General features: G+C 39.1%; 1 protein-coding gene across 1 annotated transcript in view; it reads right to left on the bottom strand.

Moving 5' to 3' along the window:
- The window catches only part of LOC134227938 (synaptic vesicle glycoprotein 2B), a 113,356-nt gene that overhangs the window by 26,116 nt on the left and 67,724 nt on the right, over positions 1-19,516 (bottom strand). Inside the window, exons 5-8 of the mRNA XM_062709652.1 lie at positions 14,629-14,813; positions 14,286-14,512; positions 12,817-13,051; positions 12,494-12,605 (exon numbers count right to left, since the gene is read on the bottom strand). Of these exons, the coding sequence (XP_062565636.1) occupies positions 12,494-12,605; positions 12,817-13,051; positions 14,286-14,512; positions 14,629-14,813 (759 nt within the window). The remainder of the gene's footprint in view (positions 1-12,493; positions 12,606-12,816; positions 13,052-14,285; positions 14,513-14,628; positions 14,814-19,516) is intronic.

The following is a 19,516-nucleotide window of genomic DNA, read 5'->3' as shown; positions in this document are numbered from 1 at the left end:
GTTTTTATTGTTGAACGTTATTATCGTAGTACAACTGGATGACTTCCCGCTGTTGTGGCAACTCGCCAAATCTGCCCAAAACTTCACGGGACTTTTGTGGGCATTCATGAAACTTAGTACGCGGTTTTTGAGACATTCTTCCTTGTACAGCTTAGAGTCCATCGTCTTATTCGTCACGAACACTTTGGTCTTTGCTTTGCAGCTGCATATCCCTCGCTAAATCATCAGTTTTTTTGGCAAATTTGTCCATAAAAGCAAACTTAATCTCGCAGGAACAACTCCTCGTGTCGTCGCCATGCAGAATTATTGGCCAGGAACCTGTCCTAAATAGACCTGTGCGCCGCCGCCGCCCACACTTATTGACGCCGGTATATATATATATATACGCCGATTGGCTCCACGCCGCCGAATTTCGTATTTCACGCCGATGATTGGACAACACAAAAATCACAGTATGTAATGTGTTTCCATCTACTGAACCAAGGCAACCTATCAGGCATTAATTGAGGCTACTCCTCACGGAATCCAAATTTCAAAGTACTCACGTTTTCAAAGGCACACCACCGGAAGTTACGCACAACTGTCATTTCTGTTTTTTCACGCATGCAGCAAAGCTAAAAAAATAAAAATGACAGTTGTGCGTTGCTTCCGTATCGAATGGTGTGCCCTTGAAAACGCGAGAACTTTGAAAATTGGATTCCGTGAGGAGTGCCCTTAAATAGCTGTTAGACCTTTAGCCGCTTTGTTTTTATCTCTGTCACTTTTACCGGCATTGGCATGTTAAATGCAAGGTCATTCAAGAACTTCTTGGGAACAGACCTACAAATCATCGAGCGCAGTGATGAACTTCTAATCTCATATGTAACTTCATGTGGAATAACCTCATTCTGGTCGCATTGGGTGGTTCATCATCTTTTTAAAGGTTTGAATGTTACATATCTTAATTGGTCTTATATTCGTGACTACAAGTCAACGTTATGAAAGTTGGATTTGGATTCCCAGTCTGGTAGGATTTTTTGAACTTCCCTGAGCATGTAGTATCAATGTGATAGCCTCGTGATATGCGAATGCAAAAATGGTAACTTACTTCTGGACCTGGAGCACGATGGGACACGTGATCAATCAAATTAAACATTTCCTTCACTACTCCTTGTACTTAAATTGCTAGAATTGTTCTGAAAATAGGGTTTCATTAATTTTGATGAAAAATGCTCAAAGAAAATTCTTGGTTTTCTTGAAATAATGTCCTAAGGACATCCTGGAGGAAGTTCTGAAGGAATAATTGAAGAAAATTCTTAGAGTTTTGAGGATTTTTTGGATTAATCCCCGTAGTAATTTCTGAATGATTTTCTGATGGAATCCCTGGAGAAAATTCAAAAGGAATGTCCAAAAACAAATCTTGAAGGAATTTAAGAATGTCGGTAATCCCGGAGGTGAGCCAGCCAAGGGCTGAAAGCCTCCTTAATAAAGATTAAAAAAAATGTCGGTGATTCCTTTGGAAATTATACCTGATATCTGAAAATTTGTTCTAGAATTTTGGAAGGAAATGGCGGAGAAAATTCCGAAAGAATTACTAGAAGAATTTCCGAGGGAATGGAATGTCTTATAGAATATCTGGAAAAGTTTCAGAGGAATTGTTAAAATAATTTCCGAAGGAATTTTTCAAAAGTATGTGTGTATGTACAGTTATCCATCATTCTGGCTTGAGTCTTTTCTGCATGCGGCTCCACCTAAAATTACAATCGAATTTAAATACCATTTTGGTTTCAATGCACTGCTGTATGAAGGGCAAAAAAAGGCAACCGGGCAGACCCGTAAGCAGTGACACTTACGTGAAGCCATCGGAATCTCCTTTGGACAGTGTGACCCAACAGACTAATAAATAGATTCACAATCCTTTTTGAGCTTTTCGAGCGGTGGCTTCTTTGAGGAAGGTGCGTCAAATCCATTACAACTGTGGGGAAGTGTACCCATCTACATGGGTAGACATTTTTATCTCCAATTCCAAAAAGAATTTCTGAAGGAATTCTTGATGGAATTGTCAAAATCAATCTTAGAAGAATTTCCTAAGGTCCTAAGAAGTTCCGAAGCAATCCCTAAGGGAAATTTCAAAGAAAAAGCTGGTTTCATTTGTGGACGTTTTTTGTAGGAATTCCTAGAGAAATTCCCGATGAAATTCCTGACAGAATTTTTGAAGGTATATTAGAATGAGTTTCTTGATGTCTTACCGAATTAATTCCTGAATATATTTTCTAGTGAATTATTTAAGGTATTTACGAGAAAATCTGTAGAAACTTTCAAAGGAACTCTTGCAGTAAATTCCCAAGGATTTCTTGAGAATATCCGAATATCCGCCATCTCGATATTTTGGGAGTTTTTCTTGTTTTGTTTCTAGAGTCAAAACTGAGTTTGTTTCACTACTGTCCAGATTTTCGAAGAAATTCTTAGAGAAATATAGGAATTTCTATTTAAATTCCAATAGCTATTTGTTTGGGACATCCACTAAAAAATCCTTCATTTAAAATTCTGTTCGAAAATCTTTTCAGGTTTTCGAATGGTTATTCCTTCAAGAATAGAGTCGAAGTTCCTCCAGGAATTTCTTCAAAAATCTCTTTAGAAAAGCCACATGAATTAATTTGGACAATCATCCAAGGATTCCTTCAGAAAACCTTCTGGAAAGGCCTTTTATTTATTTTTCAGAGACTCCTTTGGAACTTTCTCCAGGAAGTCCTTAAAAAATTCCTTCAGTAAACTATACAAAATTTCAGCAGAAATAACTCCGGAACGAATGGAGGAATTTTCAAAGGAAGAAACTCTCGAGGGAATTTTTAGTGTTAAACTCCAATTAAAAAAAAAAACACGTAAACAACGATTTACAAAAAAAGAATGAATTTACAAACAAAATTTCCGAAGATTTTCAAAAGATTTTCAGAAGAGATTCCCGAAAGAATTCTTAGAGGAATTTTAAAAGAAATTTTCGGAGATCTACAAGAAAATCTGGGAAAGTTGCTAAAGGAATTTCAGGAGGAATGTCCGAAGGAATTCCTATAGGAAATTTGGAAATAATTCCTGGAGAAAGTTCTAGAGGGAAATTTCGAGAGAATACCAAAAATATCTTCCTAGAATTTTAAAAGAAATTGTTGAGGAATTACTGGAAGAATTTTTATTAGAAATTCCAAAAACAAATTCCTGAAAGAATTTCTAAAAAAAATCCTAAATCAAATTTCAAAGGTTTTTTTTTCCAAAAGGGATTTCCGAATGTATTCCCGGTATTCCTAAAACAGTGTCCGTAGGTATTTCTCTTGAAAGATTTTCCATGGGAATTTTCAAAGGAACTCCTAAAAAAGTTTTCGAATTTATTTCTAAAGAACTTCCCAAAATACTCCGTAAAGGAATTTCCGAAGCAATCCCTAAAGTAATTTCTAAGGAAATTCCTGAAGAAACTTTTGAAGAAATTTCGCAACGAATTTCCGAAGAAATACCCAAATAAATTTTTAAGGGAATTCTTAGAGGAAGTTCTGAAGGAATTCATAAGGGAAATTCCTTTTTCGAGTTTTCTGAGGAATATCTTAAGGAATTTCCAAACGAATTTCTGGATTTGTATCTAAATTACATTCCAATGAACTTATGTCCTGTGATGCGGCAATATCCTAGTGGAGGATGTGATGTAAACTTTTACTGTGGACATACAAGCTACACCTATTAGGATGTTCACCCCATCAGTCTGACTGTAGCTAGTAATCTTATATAATAAAAATGAGTTGAGATTTCTTTCCTGACGATTTAACTCGCTTGATCGATTTGCAAGATTTTTGCCCTAATCGATTCGTTTTGGGATCCGCAAGGTTTGTATAAACAAAAAGTTGGTGAATTTAACGGGGAAATGTAAAACATCATTATAATACTATTTTGGGTCGGCTGTTGAGGAAAACAAAACAAAGGCATGGAAATTGATGTAGAGTGCGGTGCTGCAAATGGTACATTGTGACATTTGCAACATCCGGGCAAAGCTGGGTTTCTTTCGCTAGATGTACATAAAAATAATAAAAAGCATCATATGGCTTGCTTCGTGAAACTTTTTTCTCAGCTAAAACTTCTTCACGCCGAATCACGCCGCCGCCGCCGACGCTGCCGGTGTAAAAATGGCCTTAAACCGCCGCCGTTCACAAATACTTCGGCGCACTGGTCTAGTCCTAAATCCATTTTGACGTAGGTTCCACCGTCGATAAGAAGGATTATCAACGGGGGTGTGCAGATTTTTTTTCTCTCCTCTCGGCTTCCATCTGCACCATCTTCTCTCCTCTCGCTGCACGAAACACCATTGAATTTATATCACAGAAGGTGCCTAGGTAGACATACCGCTGTAAAATAATTCTTGCATCGGTCACTTTCCGTTCCGCTGATTTCCGAAATGATTCCGTATTCTAACTGGACAGAGCTTCACAAAGTTCTTACAGGAAATATTAATGGATCCAAAAATTCCTCTCCAGCCATCTTCAAAAGACGCTGCGCCTAGCTGCTCTTCCGTTGGGAGTGCCACTTCCAGCTGCTTCGCGTATTCTTGGGCTAGTCTACCGTCTTGTAGCCGCCCAATGTTAAGCCGCGACGCGTGTTTTGAGCGCAGGCATACTGCAACGAGGTAGTGGTCGGATTCAATATTCGCACTGCGGTAAGTGCGGACGTTCGTGACATCGGAGACGAATTTACCGTCGATTAGAACGTGGTCGATTTGGTTTTCCGTTTCTTGGTTAGGTGATCTCCATGTGGCCTTGTGGATATTGTTGCGGGGAAAGAAGGTGCTTCGGACTACCATTCCGCGGGAGGCTGCGAAGTTTATGCATCGTTGGCCGTTGTCGTTCGATTCGGTGTGTAGACTATCCGGTCCGATGACCGGTCTATACATTTTCTCCCTTCCTACCTGTGCGATCATGTCACCGATGACGATTGTGTGCCCGCAGTGGGCATCCATCGTATGTCGTTCAGCTGCGCGTAGAACGCTTCTTTCTCGTCGTCGGGTCTCCCTTCGTGTGGGCAGTGCACGTTGATGATGCTATAGTTGAAGAAACGGCCGTTTTATCATCAGCTTGCACATAATTGCGCAGATTGGCTGCCACCCAATCACACGTTGGCGCATCTTACCCAGCACTATAAAGCCGGTTCCCAGCTCGTTGGTGGTACACAGCTTTGGTAGAAGGTAGCCGCTCGATGCCCACTTTTCCACACTTTCTTTCCTCTCCAGCAAATCTCCTGCAGCGCCACGACGTCGAAGTTGCGGGGATGTAATTCATCGTAGGTCATCCTGTCAAAGCTAGCGACTTGCAGTTCCAAGCTTCCAATCGTGATCTTCATTCGTCGCCTAAGTCTATGCCGATTATATCGAGTCGTATTATCTCTTATGTTGCTCGTAATTATTGGTTTTCCAGGCGGCTTATTGGGCCTGCGCAAACCTCCTGTCTCGTCGGAGGGCTGTCGTGTCAGGTCTGTTTTGTGTCCCACCTGACACCAGGACTTAGGCTTGTGCGCTTTAAGCGACACATGGTCGCTTTGGTGGGGTCTACTTGCGGATGCATGCAGCTTTTCATAGGAGTTTAACAGGGCCCACTGTCAAACCCCACCACATCCTAGGCAAGCCCCAAAACTCGCAGATGGCCTGGAAAAGGATCGTCAAGCCCTTGGACACGGTCCTTGCTGCCCGTATATTCTTATTTAACCTCAAATTGAGATAAAATAAGGGTTGCTGATGGACATTAGCTTTCTGATTACTATCAATATGGTTGAACAGCCGTAAATATATCCTTACTTTTGATTTCAATCCCACTTCTTTTCTTTTTTCCTTACGTTAAAGAAATGATGACGCGAGCGCTGAATCCAAAATTCAGATGAACAATCGCTCACTTTGTGCGATTGATTGTTTATTCTCGCGAAAGGAGGAACAATTGAACAAGATAAGGAAATGCTAATACTGTTGTATAGAAGTAACATAGGTCACATCACTTTCCATGGTGAATCCCGATCTATGTTACTGATTACCCTTCCCAACTAACACAACTTCGTTCCCATGGTTATTGTGGAGATGCAGAGGTATTCTCGGTCTCTAGTAGCAACGATAACCACACACTAACATTCCCTCCCTTTCCCAACTGACTGTAACAGTTATTTAAAATTCGCATTTTTTTTTATTAACATATAATGCTCAAAGAATCCTAGAACTATGTCAAACAGAACATTGTTCTAAATACAAAGTGTGAGCCACGAGAACGAAATTAACCCTTCCGTTACCAACCGCTTTTTAGAAAACGAAAATCTTTTTGGTTGTAACTTTTTTGTCTTTCAACCTTTTTTCGCAACTTTCACCAAAAGTAGCGGAATTTACTCAAGTTTTGAGAGTTTTTTGAAAGTTTAATAAGTTTCAGGATTGACCACTTGATTTCGGAGTTATTCCGGATATAAAATGGGTGTTAGCTTTAAGCCATCTTTCAGAACGCATACTTCGGAAATGTTTTTTTTTAATTTTGATTGGAAACGACGCTTTACTATGCCAATTTTTTATCAGGAATTTGATCGATCCAAAATATGGCCGGATTCCGAACGTTCCACCAGAACCTGTTACGGCGTCATTTTACGGAATTACCAGCATGTGACATATCAAACTTCTTGATTTCATATGTTATGTCAATCTATCGTAGTTTTAACCTTCCTGGACCGTATTTGAACCGATTGTAACCGGTAAACAGATTCACCGACTACCGGTTCAAGGGTCAACTTTGGGAAATAAGCAAACCCTATCATGCGGCATCATGCACTGGGTGATTACCAAGGTTTGGGAGGATGAGGTTCTGCCGCAGGAGTGGATGGAAGGTGTCGTGTGTCCCACGTACAAAAAGGGTGATAAGCTGGATTGTAGCAACTACCGCGCAATCACATTGCTCAACGCCGCCTACAAGGTACTCTCCCAAATGTTATGCCGCCGACTAACACCAATTGGAAGAGAGTTCGTGGGGCAGTACCAGGCGGGATTTATGGGTGAACACTCTACCACAGATCAGGTGTTCGGATAAACTGATACGGTTGATCAAGGCGACGATGGTTCGGGTGATGTGCGTAGTTCGAGTTTCAGGGGCATTCTCGAATCCCTTCGAAACGCGCAGTGGGTAACGGCAAGGTGATGGTCTTTCGTGTCTGCTATTCAACATCGCTTTGGAGGAAGCAATACGAAGGGCAGGGATTGACACGAGTGGTACGATTTTCGCGAAGTCCGTCCAGTTACTTGGTTTCGCCGACGACATTGATATCACGGCACGTAACTTTGAGAGGATGGAGGAAGCCTACATCAGACTGAAAAGCGAAGCTAAACGGATTGGACTAGTCATCAACACGTCGAAGACGAAGTACATGATACACAGTATTAATTTTCCTGTAAATTTACGTTTATTTTCATGCACATATTTGGAGCATGAAAATAAACGCAAAAATGAGTCAGATATTAAATTTACACTGATTGAAAATGTAGTCATGTGAAATTACATTACATGTAATTTCAATTGAATCTTTCCAATCGTTTAATTTTACACGATCGTGTAATTTTAAACGATGATGTAATTTCTTATTTTGCTGTTCTTTTTTGTAGATTTGATCCAAAAATCAATGGACTCGATTATTCCAATGGACGATTTAGGTCAACATTTGCAAAGGGCGTCAGTAATTATTCCATATAGACGAAGAACTGATATCTGCAAATTTAGGCTATTATGTCGTTTTGAAATATTGGCCTGGAATATTAAAAGGCGATATGAAGGATGCATATGCACATTGGTCTAATGTTTTTTCTTCCTCAAACAAAATTTTTTTTCGAAATAGTTTATTTTATTGACGGAATAGTTTGAATGGAACGAAAAATCACAATTTTAAAACAGAAAATTGTATATTATATCGCTCTTCCTAATAGTTTTATGTAGGATTCGTGGTCGTGGTTAACGGCGTCAGTTGTCTAAGCGCATTTGCAGCACGTTTATGTCGGTTCGATTCCCAACCCAGTAAGGAGAAAACTGTTTCGTAAACCGACCCATTGGGTGTTGTGTAGTCCTGTCCGTTCTCTAATGCTTAGGTATTAAGTATTTAGTCTGTGTGACCTATGGTAGAAGACGGTGATCCTGTCTTATTATTAGTGTACCTGGGTGAAAAGATAGAAATATAAATATACGTCAAAGCACTTAAATGTCAGTTCAATTGAATGGTAACTAAAAATAATTGCGACAGTATTATTTAAATTAAATAGTGTGGAATCGAGTTCTATTTTTTTATTTATACAATTACACGATGCATGTCTTAATAATACCAGTAGTCTCAGCCTCTTATAAATCAGAACAGGCACAACACTGGTTGTCCGGAACTCAAGTGTTTGGTCATGTGTTCTGCCATTGCATTGACTTGACACTTTGCTCCAACGAATCATAACTGACAAAACCGAACTGCGAAAAACACGGCGAAACTGACACAGATGCCTTTCGAACAAATCCAAATGATTGCACCGTAATCAACACTCCGGAATTGCACATTCAAATCATTCTGAGCAAAAATTAATCTCGCTGGAACAAAAAAAAATGTTGCACCACCTCACTGAGTGAGGAAAACTGAAACGCACTCGCGGTATCCGCTATTAATTTTTATCTTATGTTGCTGTAATTTTACACGATGATTGAAAATTAAATCAATATTCATTGGAAATTCAACGAATATCTATTTATTTTTAAAGAAGCTGTTGAAAAGTACATTATGCTGTAAAATCATGTGGAATAAAATTTAAATTTATGTGTTTTTCGATGCTCTTATTATATGCATTAAATTACACTCAATTTTCAATCGGATTCAATTCCAATCAATTTATTATTACATCAATTAAAAAATCTACTAAATTTTCAATCAAATTATCGATTCAATCAATTTATTATTTCATCATTTCTCATTTACAGGCCATGTAAATTGAATAATTTTTTGCTGTGTAGGAAAAGGTTCAAGAGAGGTCAATGTGAGCCACCCACCACGATTTTCTGTCGGTGGTGACGAAATCGAGGTGGTTGAAGAATTCGTGTACTTGGGCTCACTGGTGACCGCCGATAACGATACCAGAAATTCGGATACGCATAGTGGCTGGAAATCGTACGTACTTTGGACTCCGCAAGACGTTCCGAACGAATAGAGTTTGCCGCCGTACCAAACTGACTATCTACAAAACGCTTATTAGACCGATAGTTCTCTACGGACACGAGACCTGGACGATGCTCGTGTGGGACCAACGCGCACTGGGAGTTTTCGAAAAGAAGGTGTTGCGTACCATCCATGGTAAGCTGCAGATGGCGGACGGTACGTAGAGGAGGCGAAGGAACCACGAGTTGCATCAGCTGTTGGGAGAACCATCCATCGTGCACACCACGAAAATCGGAAGACTGCGGTGGGTCGGGCACGTAGCCAGAATTTCGGACAGTAATCCGGTGAAAATGGTTCTCGACAACGATCCGACGGAAACAAGAAGGCGAGGTGCACAGCGGGCAAGGTGGATCGATCAGGTGGAGGACGATTTGCGGACCCTCTGCAGACTGCGTGGTTGGCTACGTGCAGCCATGGACCGAGCTGAATGGAGAAGACTTTTATGTATTGCACAGGCCACTCCGGCCTTAGTCTGGTAATAAAAAATCATGCGGCATATCAAACTTCATGATTTCAAAAGTTATGGCATTCTATGATAGTTTAGTACTTCCTGGTTCATATACGGTTCAGGAAGTACTAAACTACCATAGAATGTCATAACTATTGAAATCATGAAGTTTGATATGCATGATGGAGTTTGCTTATTTACCAAAATTTACCCTTGAACCGGTACTCGGTAAATCCGTTCACCGGTTCCAATCGGTTCAAATACGATCCAGGAAATACAAAACTACGATAGATTGCCATAACTTATGAAATCATGAAGTTTGATGTGTCCGGAATCCGGAGTACAGGCAATATTTTGGACCCATCAAATTCCTGATCAAATTTGGCATAGTTTATGTGCCGTTTCCAATCAAAATATCTAAAATAATCATTTCCGAAGTATGCGTTTTGGAAAATGGCCAAAGCTAACACTCGTTTTGAATGCGGAATAACTCCGGAACCAAGTGACCAATGCTGGACATCTATAAAGTCCCAACAATTTGAATGAATTCAGCTTTTTTTGGTGGAAGTTGCGATAAAAAATGTAAAAAGACAAAAAAGTTATATACCAAAGAATTTTTATTTTCGTTTTCAAAGGGGGAGGGGGTGAATTTGACGCTTATTCGGCTCTCGCGCCGTCAATTTCAGATTTAGAGCAATGACCTAATAGAAAAAGTTTTAGGATCCTTAAATTGCTATATCTTGTTTCTCTTTTCTTCTTCTTCTTCTATCTTATTAGTAAATGTAAAGAGTAAAGGTGGAAAATTGTGAAAATACAATATTGGGGCGAGTTGTGAGTACACCCAATACGATCGCGCAAAAATTGATCTAGAGTACGGCGTCGCTATCAACGCAGAAAATGTCATTTTGAACGGAAAGCGTGATGAACTCGAGCAACGCAGTGTTTATATGAAAAAAAAATAATTGTAAATAACTTGTGAGAAAAGTTATTAGCAGATTAGTATCATGAAATCGGAATGATATTTCCCGTCACTGGTAAGAATTACATGAAGTGGGCAGCGAGAAATGAAACATTTCGCACACATCATAAGAAATAAGACGTGGAAATAGGAAGTGAATAGTGAAAATGAGAAATGAAAAGTGAGAAGTGAGAAGTAAGAATTGGCAAGTGAGAAGTTAGAGATAAGAAATTTTAAAAGTAAGATCTGAGAAGTGGAGAGTAAGAAGTGAAATGTGAAAAATTAAAAGTGAAAAGGAAGGAGTTGTTTTTTTTCTTGAGCAAGGGTAAATGGAAATCTGCGAACAGACACCTGAGGTGGTTAACTCAGCTAGTGTTGGGATGGGTATGTCATATAACTCTTACCCGACCCACTAAAACCAAAACCCTTTCGGCAATCCGCATCCCCCCAACCGCAATTAAGAAATACATCAGGGGGAAAGAAGGAGTGAGAAGAAGTGAAAAGTAAAAAGTGAGAAGTGAAAAGTAAGAAGTGAGAAGTGACAAATTCGAAGAGAGATGTGTGAAGTAAGCAGTCAGAAATGATAAAGTGAGAAAAGAAAAGTAAAAAATGAAAAGTAAATTGTGAAAAATAAGAAGTGAGAAGTAAGAATTTAGAAGAGAAAAGAGAGAAGCTAGAAGTAAGAAATTTGGGAAGTTAGAACTGTGAAGTAGAAAGTGAAAAAAAAAGAGTGAAAAGTAAGAAGTGAGAAGTGAAAAGTAAGAAGTGCAAAGTAAGAAGGGAGAAGTAACAAGTAAGAAGTGAGAAGTGGCAAATTCGAAGCGAAGAGGGAGAAATGGAAATGGAGAAGAGAAAAGAGAAGAGAAAAAAGAGAGAAAATGGAAATGGAGAAGAGAAAAGCAAAAAATGATAAGTAAATTGGGAAAAGTGAGAAGTAAGAATTGGGAAGCGATAAGTAAAAGGTGAGAGGAGAAAAGTTAGAAATGAAAAATTTGAGAAGAGAGTCGCAGTGCGGAACGAAAGGTAAAAAGTAAGAATAGAAAAGTGAGGAGTATGAAACGAGTAGTGAAAAGTGAGAAGAGAGAAGTAAGAAGCGAGAGATTCGAAGTGAGAAATGTAAAGTGAGTAGTGAAAAGTGAGAAGGGAGAAGTGATAAGTGATAATGGCGAGAAGTGCGACGTGAGAAGTAAGAAGTGCTAATTGAGAAGTGAGCAGTGAGTTGTGACAAGTGTAAAGTGAGAAGAGGAAGGTTAGAACTGAGAGGTCAGAGGAACAAGGAGTGAGAAGTGAAAATTGAATTGTTTTTTACTTAATCTTTATACTTTTTCATCATTCCTCCTCCATCCTGGAAAATTGGTGGAAAATTTTTGAAGTGAGAATTTCGAAGTGGATAGTGAGAAGTAAAAGGTAAAGAGGAAAATAAAAGTGAGAAGTACTCACTTCGAACATCTCATTCTTCACTTCTCTATATTGGAGGAGTTGCATTTGAGCAGTTAGTTTTTGGAGAATCATACAATCGTTCTTAGGTGTATTTTATGCATTATGCCTAACGGGAGTATATCCTTTGAACGAATGACATTCGGCCAAACGGTATCAAACCAATTGACTGAATGCTGCAAGTAATGTTAAAAAGGACCACAGTGATTGGAGGAACCGTGTCGTCCAGTGCCAAAATTGGAATGTCAGTTCCTTGTTCGTTTGAAAAGTTTTTCGGTACACATAGTGTACTATTCTATTGGATCTATTATATTATATGTAGGTATTATATCTTCCAATGGCAATGACTGAAAGGAAACCCGTTCTTGGTCGTTACTTTCTAGATTGTAAATTACTGCACACCATTGAACCGACCTCCAGATGTTGCCAGTTAGATGCCAACTTACCGAGAATGTTTCGATTGCCAATGTAGTTTATGACCACCGTTGTCATCACGTAGGCCCCCACTCCGACCGAACCGATGATTAATGAGTAGAGATACATGTTGCCCTCGACTGTCTAAAATAATGGACGAGATACATGTAGTACAAAACCGTAGACCGTTTCAATACAGTACATATCTGTTGAACCCGTCTATTTAGATCGGCTCAACAGATGTCGCTAGTGTTTTAAATTCAGTTTAAAAGCCAATATTTGTTCTCGTATCCAGAAGACGGAGGGGTCTAATTGGTACTATACAATGACAAATCCAAGGCCACTTCCAACGTACCGCTTTGCATATGATGCTAATCAGTTCATTCTCTGTCCCAGCGCCGTCCAGTGCCGATGTCTGCAGCACATCGCTCGTCATCATTGTTGTCGTGGGCATAAGCAGAGCACTCGTCTTGTTAACTTTGTAGGCCAACATGTCACACAGGGTACCATCCTGGAACGAATTTGGATCCGATTCGAACTCCTCAATGATGGTGAAAAGCTGAGGCATCCACAGGCGGAAGGTGTTGAGACTAGAGGGGAGAGATAATGGAGATTAAGTGGTAAGACTGTTATGGGGGTTATCATGTTGCGAAAATGGATTTTTAAATTATGATTGAATAGAATTGCATGTATCGTTAAAATGCCTATTGTTCAAAAAACCAAGAATAATTCACTTAGTTTTGATTGTCTCTTCCTTCTATTCTAAATAAGACACAAAATAATCCCAGAATTATCCCAGTTTCTGGTGTCTCTCAACCTTAAGCACATTGAATAGAAAGTAGATGCCTTCCACGCGGTGAGATATGCCGCGCCGCTGCAAAGCAAGTCCATGCCCATGGCGTTGGTGGTTGAGCTCATTTCCCGATCCAGGAAGTGTTGGTAATATTTGAATTGGGAATTTTCTCGACGTCTTTTAGCTTAAGAATTTTCTTTTGTAGGCTTCGTGATATCAAAAATGGTAATTTGGCTTTAGAACCTGGAATTGAATAAATGTGGAAGCGCTTAATGAACTTTAATCTGCAATGTCTCAGTGGGGGATAACGTGCCAACAAACAAAACGTGATTGGCTACACGTTCGCCCTATTTCGACTACATGAGATTTTACAAGAGGAAGAATGATTAGGGAAAGGCAGACTTTTCCTCTACGCAACGATAGGAAATACGACAGACTGAATTTTTGGTTGTGAATACCTCAAGGCCAAACGGTTTTTATTTACTTGAAATTTTGAAATACGATTATGAATAACATAAATAAATAAAAAAACATATGTAATGATTTTTTAACTAAAAGAATAGACGAAATTGGAAAATTCTTTTGTCCAATTCTTGAAAACTAAAAAAAAGGTTTGTAACATTATGATTTATTTTAAAATCAATGCACAATCAATGAATAGATACAAAATGTATCGTTATTCTGTAAACTGCGTGAGACTAGACAGATGGAAACGATTAAAGGAAAACAACTCACTAGTTCCGATTGATCTTAGATAAGGACTAAATACCTGCATTGTATAGTTTGATCAGACATCCGTCCGGCAGTTCTCAGTGAAGGATGAGAGTCTTATATAAGCCAAGAGAGAAAGCCCCTATTCATCGCAGCAAAGGAGCAGATTAAATCTGACGATTCATAATTATAGACCAAGAAAGTTGCACCGGTCTTTCAGTTTGCGTAAGCTCCCATCCATAAAGTGGATGGACTCATTTAGCATATTGAATTATTTAATCCCAACTCGATTGAAGAAATTTCATGCACGCAAAACTTACCCAAACAAAATTCCAAACTGTATCCCATAAGCCTGCAGGGACTTTCCCAGGTGCGGTTGCCGGAACATGACCAAAATTTGCTTCAGTCCAGTGTGGAAACCACCGGGTCTCGGTTCGCTCTCCAAACCGGTGGCTTTAACTTTTTCATCATCCTCTTGTGCATGGACACCAGTTGCAGTTCCACCGGCAGCACCACCGCACAGAGTTTCATCCACCAGCTCTTTAATCTGTGCAGGAAAATAAAGTTCGGGTGGGTAGTCGGAAATTACATTCCCCCTACAAAGTGTTAAACGGCATACCCGCTGGCGAGGTACACGTGGGCACACATGTGCAGAAAACCTACCGGAAATTGTTGCGGGTTGCGTCCGGTATTCATTGCGTAGAGGCGCTGGAAAACGAGCATGGCTTCGTCGTTTCGTCCCTTAGACATCAAAAACTTGGGACTTTCCGGGAAAAACATAACGCATGTGCCACTCAGCAAACTGGGGATGCAGCACACTGCCAGGAAAATTTGCCATGTGTGGATTTCTGGAACGGCAAAATAAAGGAGGAAGATTGATTAATACTAATCAAAGTCATATGATTTGAATGGCTTTTGGCATGTTTTTTTTAATTGGATAACAAGCTAATCTCCAGACAGCAGGTTGACAAAATTGTCATCCAATAATGCATCATTTTGCTTGAACTTTTCCATCGACTCTGTCTCAAAAGAACACGTCTTTTTGTTTATCCAATTTGTTCATTTTTTCTTCATAATTAGTAATACGTCCGTGTACTTAATGGAATAGTGTGGGTTCAATTCCCACCGGCAGCCGAATCTTTTTTCGCAATATCTCATAAAAACACCTTAAAATGGCAAACTTAACTGAGTGTATCAAAATTAAACATCTTTTCCAAAAAAAAGAAGAAAATCTGACTTCCCTCACAAGTCATCAATCAAGAAAAAAACATAGCAATGTATATAGATGAAGAATATTCTGCAAAATTTTCAGAAAGATTGCAGGTTTTCCAAAACCAAACTTTCTATAGGACGCCTGGAGACCCATAGTGGTATATACCGATCAACTAAGTTCGACAAATTTAGGTGCTGTTTGTGTGTGTATGTGTGTATGTATGTATGTGTGAATGTGCGCAAAAACTCTAGCACTCTTTTTTGGCACTTACTCTTAACCGATTTACTCGCAACATGTTGCATTCGACTGAGAGTCCTGTCCCGCATTGTTTCCTATTGAAAATTGGCCAGATCGTATTATGGACGCAGTTTAGGGTTGTCTAACCGGTAGTACCGAAACCGGTAATACCGGTATTACTGGTAATTATTGAGTACCGAAAATACCGGTATTAGAAACGGAAAATACCGGTATTTCCGGTATTTCAAATTTTGCTGTCAGTGTAAAAAATTTCGAATAGTTTTCATCTAAATATATCAGCTAAACACTCGCCATACAACAATTGAATAGGCGCTTTAATGAACATATGCACAGGTAAACATCATTGACGGCGTTCACGCTATAGCAAAAAAAAATCGATAATTATTGTCATTAATCATACGTGTTGCTTCATTCTCTTAACCATCTGTCAAATTACCAATGACTTTTTCTCCAATAAGGTATTTTATGAGACGTTTTGCGGCGGTCCGATTATTTATATTTTATGTTTTGTTTTAGTATGATTCTGCGAGAACATTCCGTTAAGGCTGAAAAACGTGTCGCGGGATTTAGTCCCTGATGTATTTTCCAAGGAGCGGGAATTTCGTTTTCCGTGTCCAAATTCCTTAGATCCCGTTCCTTTAGAAATGCACGGGAGACCTAATCTCTTTACACATTTTCCGAACTGTAAAACGTTGCTCTCCAATTTATGTATCTTTTTGCTTTTTTGAATAATTCTGCCGTAAAGCAATTAATCAGAAACGATTTTGTGATTTTCTTCAATACGGCTCAGATCTGGGTCATTCATTCTAATGATCCGGATCTTTCAACCGGATCTGATCCTTAGAAAATGCAAAAAAGTGAAACCTTCGTCATTCTGGATCACACTTTTGAACCGTACTTATGTACAATAACTTTACCCTTTCTTGTTTACAAGCGTACGGATTACAAAGAATGGACTTTTTATTTTATTATTTACTTACAAATGGTCAAATAATTTGCTGATCTGGTGAACCGGATCTTTTAAAAAATGATCCACGAATCATTCACTCATTTTGGAGATCCGGATCATTTGACCGGTTCCGGATCCGAACGCACATCTCTAAGTTTGATTAAGCGGACGAGATATTGAAACATTACTGATTCGATCGTTGAACCTGAGACAACGATCGTACTTGACGATCGGTACGAAGAAGATACCTCTATAGATGATTTTTCAAGTGTATCGGTTACAGAACAACTCGTGAAGAGACTACAACACAGCAAAACATTTCCGTTGCCGGGATCCTCATATGAAATCCTACTATGAATCTGAAGGGATTGAGGGCAAGTACTTAACACTGATTTTCGGCGCTCTTGGAACGGTTGTAGGTTGTAGGTCGAAGGACAAAAGATCGAAGGTCAAAAGGTCGAAAGAACAAAAGGTCGATAGGTCAAAAGGTCGAAGGGACAAAAGGTCAAACGTATAAACATCGAAGGACAAAAGGACAAAGGACAAAAGGACAGAAGGTCGAAAGACACAAGATAGAAATTGCGGTTGTTGGACAAAAGGTCGAAGGCCAAAAAGTCGAAGATCAAAAACTCGAAGGTAAAAAAGTCGAGGGTCAAAAGGTCGAAGATCGAAAAAATAGGCAAAACGTCGAGTGTTAATCAATCATTCTTTTGCACATTTATGTTTATTTATGTTTTCCCTGATAATATTTCATTGTTGAATTTTTCCTTCTTTTAAGCAGACCCCAGACGACGGAAAAAGTTAGACAAACTCTTGATTATTGAAGAAAAAGATTGAAGGTGTGAGTGCGAACCCAAAATATTGAAGAAAATACACTGAAGTTTTTTTTACGCGGTTTTTTTTTTGCGCGATTTTTTTTTACGCGGATATTTTTACGCGGTACCGACGTAAAAAAACCGCGTTATTTAAAAAAAACGACGTAAAAAAAACCGCGCTATTTAAAAAAAAAACGACGTAAAAAAACCTATTGGGGGACTTAGAAAATTTTATATGTTGGTGCCTACTGGGGACTTAGAAAATTTTAAATTGGGACTTATAATGGACGGGGCTTCTTCCTATTTGTTTGCTAGGTGTTGTTTGTAGATCATAGTACGCTAGCATGGATCGTGATATGGTACATGGTTTTTGTGATATAAAACCAGGAATGTCTTCCAATCTATGCTCAAACTCTTTCAAGAATCTCCTGAAATAAGGCCTTGAGATCTATAAAGATCTGTCCTCTTGTTTCAAACATGGTGCATGCTCTGTGTGGTTCATAGAATAGATTGTGTTCAAAGCCTAAGTTATTGATCAGCCAAAAAATCCCGAAGCAAGGCCTTTAGATCTACACGCGTAACCAAAGATCTTTCCGCCTGTTTCAAATATGGTGCATGCTCTGTGTGACTCATAGAAAAGATTGTGTTCAAAGCATAAGTTCTTGGTCATCCAGAAAACTTCCGAAGTAAGGCCTTGAGATCTACACGCGTAACCAAAGATCTATTAGCTTGATTCAAATATGGTGCATGCTCTGTGCCTTTCTTCGGGATTTTTTTGGATGACCAATAACTTAGGCTTTGAACACAATCTGTTCTATGAGTCACACAGAGCATGTACCATATTTGCAACCGGCGGACGGATCTTTGGTTACGCGTATAGATCCAAAGGCCTTACTTCGGAATTTTTTTGGATGACCAATAACTTATGCTTTGAACACAATCTATTCTATGAGTCACGTAGAGCATGTACCATATTTGAAACAGGCGGACAGATCTTTGGTTACGCGTGTAGATCTAAAGGCCTTGTTTCGGATTTTTTTTGGATGACCAAGAACTTAGGCTTTGAACCCAATCTTTTCTATGAGTCACTCAGCGCATGTACCATATTTGAAAAAGGCTGATAGATCTTTGGTTACGCGTATAGATCTAAAGGCCTTACTTCGGATTTTTTTTTTGGATGACCCAAACTTATGCTCTGAACACAATCTATTCTATGAGTCACACAGAGCATGTACCATATTTGAAACAGGCGGACAGATCTTTGGTTACGCGTGTAGATCTAAAGGCCTTACTACGGGATTTTTTTGGATGACCAATAACTTATGCTTTGAACACAATCTATTCTATGAGTCACACAGAGCAAGTACCATATTTGAAACAAGAGGACAGATCTTTATAGATCTCAAGGCCTTATTTCATAGATCTCAAGGCCTTATTTCAGGAGATTCTTGGATGAGCTTGAGCATAGATCGGAACACATTCTTGGTTTCATATCACAAAAACCATGTACCATATCACGTGTACTATGACCTACAAACAACACCTAGCATACAAATAGGAAGAAGCCCCGTCCATTATAAGTCCCAATTTAAAATTTTCTAAGTCCCCAGTAGGCACCGGCATAAAAAATGTGCTAAGTCCCCAGTAGGCACCAACATTTAAAATTTTCTAAGTCCCCCAATAGTTTTTTTTACGTCGTTTTTCTAAAATAGCGCGGTTTTTTTACGTCGTTTTTTTAAATAACGCGGTTTTTTTTACGCGGTACATGGAGCGACGTAAAAAAAAACCTTAGTGTATTGAGGGAAATCAAAAAAGTTTGATTATTTTTCCTCATCTCCCCCGCAGTTTGTCCACAGGAGTCGATGACGGTTGAGTGTGTACGTGTTTTGTGCGTTATACCGCTATTTGATTCGTATTAGTTCAAGAAAAAAACAAATTTTCTACAACTACGGCTAATCAGTGAAAATATTGAAGAAAAGTTCGACGAAAAGTTTGACGAGAAAAGTATTGTCAATATATCTCTCGTCTGGGGTCTGCTTTAGTCATAGGCCGTTCTTTCGAGATTCGCATATTTATATTTATTTGTGTTTCACCTGATCATATTTTATTGTTGAAGTTTTTGCTTCTTTTAATCAAAGGCTTGTCCTTCGAGTTTCGAACATTAATATTTATTTGTGTTTAACCTTATTTTAATTGTTTATTTTTTCCTTTCTTTTATCCTAACCTTTACTTTCGAGTTCCGCATTTTTATACCGCATCTTCTTCTTCTTCTTATTGACATTACATCCCCACACTGGGACAGAGCCGCCTCGCAGC

The sequence above is a fragment of the Armigeres subalbatus genome, chromosome 1 (assembly GCF_024139115.2).
Source record: "Armigeres subalbatus isolate Guangzhou_Male chromosome 1, GZ_Asu_2, whole genome shotgun sequence".
NCBI lineage: Eukaryota > Metazoa > Arthropoda > Insecta > Diptera > Culicidae > Armigeres > Armigeres subalbatus.
Note: the sequence above shows the minus strand (reverse complement) of the source record. Positions and strands in the feature narration are given on the sequence as shown.